Below are 3,169 nucleotides of genomic sequence, written 5' to 3'. Positions count from 1 at the left end.
GGGCCACAAAAGTTTTTGATCAAGCTGATATTAGTGTTGTCCCTTCATCCATGAATTTTTTACCATATCAACAGGATGGATGGAAAATAAACATTTCCTTGGCCCCCAAGAAATTTTTAATGGTGGCCGTTCAATCAACACTGTCTCCTGTGGTGTAGTCTACCTGAGATTTGAATCTTCTTCAATTTTGGCCTGACAGTCTAAAATGATCTTTAGAAACGTATGGACGGCATAGATATATGAAATATACAACCAAGTGGGTCCCACAGTCAAGGATCCACCGAAGCCGTGTCCTTGTGGGAAAACCCGAGTACGTTGTACACATACTCGCTGCGCACCCGTGCGCATGTTAACAAAACCCGGTCTGCCTCCTCCCATACAAAATGGCCATTTCCCTCTCTGTCTCTCCAACTGTTGAAAAGAAGAAAAAGGAAAACAGAAGAAATGTCGTCTTTTCGTCGTCAGACGACGACGACGATGACGCGGACGGAGAAGGTCCGTTCGATCTTCGACCGCTTCGACGCGAACGGCGACGGCGGCCTCGACCGCAGTGAGATGTCCGACCTCATCGCGGCCGTTAATCCCAGCGTCAAGTTCGGCCCTGAGCAGATCGCTGCCATCCTCGACGAGATCTTCCGCACCTACGCCGATTTCATCCCCGACCCTGCCGTCGGCCTTTCCTTCGCCGGCCTCCTCCGTACCTACGACGATGGCGCCGGCGACGTTGATCGCGATTTCTCTGCTCTCGATCTCCAGACTCTCCCTCCCTCCCTCTCTCCATCCCTCTCTTTCTCCGATAACGATCTCCCGCCGCGGGTACCTCAAAACCCTACCAACCCTTGGATCTCCCCCGCTTGGACTGCCACTCCCAATCACGGTATTGATTACGACGACACGTGGAAGATTGTCCAGGATTTGGAAATTATGATTAGGAAGAAGATCAAAGCTTGCAATTTGAAGAAGAATCCGAAAGATGTGAATTTCAGCGACGGGTTTTCAGATAACAGCTGGTCGACGGATTTGAGCTTTGATTCGGATGGCAAGAAGGCAGTTTTTGATTTAAGTTGCGGGGAGTTTAGGGGGTTTTTGAAAGAATTGAGGGAGATTAGGGCTAGGGTCGATCGGGCATCAAGGGAGGAGGCTTTCGACGGGCATATGGCAATCGGGCGGACGCTTTTCGATTATAGGTTGTTTGCAGAAGCTTTGGAGAGCTTTAGGCGGGCCGTGGAGCTAAAGCCGTCGGATGTACGGGCAAATTTCAGGGTGGGTAACTCTTTCTGTTCGTTGGGGAGGTTGAAGGAGGCCAAGGAGAACTATATTTTGGCACTTGAGTCGGCAGAGGCAGATACGAATCGGTGGTCCTCGCTGCTCCCGCAGATTCATGTGAATTTGGGATTTGTGTTGGAAGGGGAGGGGATGCTGCTGGGTGCGAGCGAGCATTATCGGGAGGCGGCAATCCTCTGCCCGACACATTACCGGGCTTTGAAGCTCTTGGGGAGTGCGTTGTTTGGCGTGGGTGAGTATCGGGCAGCAGAGAAGGCGTTGGAGGAGGCTGTTTTCTTGAAGCCGGATTTCACTGATGCCCATTGTGATCTTGGGTCAGTTCTCCATGCGATGGGTGAGGAGGAGAGGGCGATTCTTGCATTCCAGAAGGCGATTGATCTAAAGCCTGACCATATGGATGCATTGTACAATCTTGGAGGGTTGTTAATGAATATGGGTCGGCACAAGAGAGCGGCAGAGATGTATGGGAGAGTGCTGGCAATCCGTCCCAACCATTGGCGGGCCCAGCTGAATCGGGGCATTGCATTGTTGGGTGCAAGGGAGACGGAGGAGGCGAAAAGGTGTTTGAGGGACGCTTTCAAGATGACACAAAGGGTAGAACTGTATGATGCGATTGGACACATGAAGCACCTGAAGAAGAAATCCAGAGCAGGGTTGAGTTCCATGATTAAGATGGCAATCGAGGGTGAAAGCAGGGAAGGTTCGGAGGAAGCGGTTGATACGGTGGTTGTGGAAGCTTCCAAGTTCAAACCGGCAAGAGAAAATGGCACGCATAGGGAGCATCTTGCAATTGCCCTTGAGATTAGGACCTTCCAGAGGATTAGTAGGCTGTGTCTGTGTGATATAACTCTATTGAAGAAGGAGATGGCTCAAACTGAGGTTTCAGTTTCTTACACAGGAAGTGGGCTGCCCGAGTTATCTGTACGGAAAGCTGCCTTGGAAGTCATTCTCCGGAAACTGCTTCATTCTCTTAAACCAGAGACTTTTCAAGGAGCGGTTAAGGCAATTGACGAAAGGGTTCTGGCTGTCTTGGATGCAACCGGCTCTGGAAGAGTGGATCTGGGTATGTTTTATGCCATTGTAGCGCCCATTTGTGCGGGCCCACCAGAAAAGCGCAAGCGAGCTGCATTTGATGCCCTTATATGGCGCTCTATGAACGATGTTCAAGGTCAAATCGGAAAAGCTGATGTATCAATCTACCTGAGGTACTTGAGGGCTATTTACTTTCCCTCGCAAGGGTTGAGCAACTTGATGGAAGTCCGAGGAGAGGAAGAGAACACAATGATTTCATTCCCTGAGTTTGTCGACATGTTCGATGATGTGGATTGGGGTTTCGGCATTTTGGGTATTTTGTTAAAGCTTGAGGATGGTGACAGGATTCGGCATGGTGGGCAATCTTGCGATGTGTGTCGGTATCCAATCGCCGGGCCTAGATTTAAAGAAAAAAACTCTCGGTTCAACCTCTGCGTGACCTGTTACAGTGCAGGAAAGGTTCCTGCTGCCTTCAAGAAAGAAGAATACACGTTTAGGGAGTACTGGAGCTAAGTCAGAACATGGAAAGATACTCTGAAGCTGTTTGCATCTCATTTTGACAAGTTCCTGGATAATTGCTAGATATCGCACCTTCCAAGTATCACTGGTTTGTTTGCAGTTTGCCCAGCTCCTTTTTTCTTCGTCTTCTTTTTCTTTTGTTTTGGCTTGAAAAGTAGATATGTATTGAAGTAGCTATCTTCTTTTATTAGTTTGAAACAGTTCTTGTGGATATATGTAGAAAGCAGAATGATTCTTTGTGAAGCAATGACTTGAAACGAAAAGGAAAATCATATAGGTTTTGTAAAGCAATTTATAGTGATTTGAGTTTATCTAATCTTGGTTTTTTCTTTGA

The 3,169-nt window shown here is 48.3% G+C and overlaps 1 protein-coding gene across 1 annotated transcript; it reads left to right on the top strand.

Annotated features, from left to right (window-relative positions):
* The first annotated feature begins 398 nt into the window (after positions 1-398).
* LOC131235289 (uncharacterized TPR repeat-containing protein At2g32450-like) lies at positions 399-3,169 on the top strand. The gene has a single exon (XM_058232427.1). It carries the CDS (start codon positions 445-447, stop codon positions 2,827-2,829), a length of 2,385 nt encoding a protein of 794 aa, XP_058088410.1. The 5' UTR covers positions 399-444; the 3' UTR covers positions 2,830-3,169.

This window comes from Magnolia sinica, chromosome 19, assembly GCF_029962835.1.
Source record: "Magnolia sinica isolate HGM2019 chromosome 19, MsV1, whole genome shotgun sequence".
Taxonomy (NCBI): Eukaryota; Viridiplantae; Streptophyta; class Magnoliopsida; order Magnoliales; family Magnoliaceae; genus Magnolia; species Magnolia sinica.
This window is presented reverse-complemented; position numbering and strand designations above follow the sequence as displayed.

What these genes read in the sequence shown, in the direction of transcription:
- LOC131235289 (XM_058232427.1), top strand. Translation starts at nt 445, where the DNA reads ATGTCGTCTTTTCGTCGTCAGACGACGACGACGATGACGCGGACGGAG.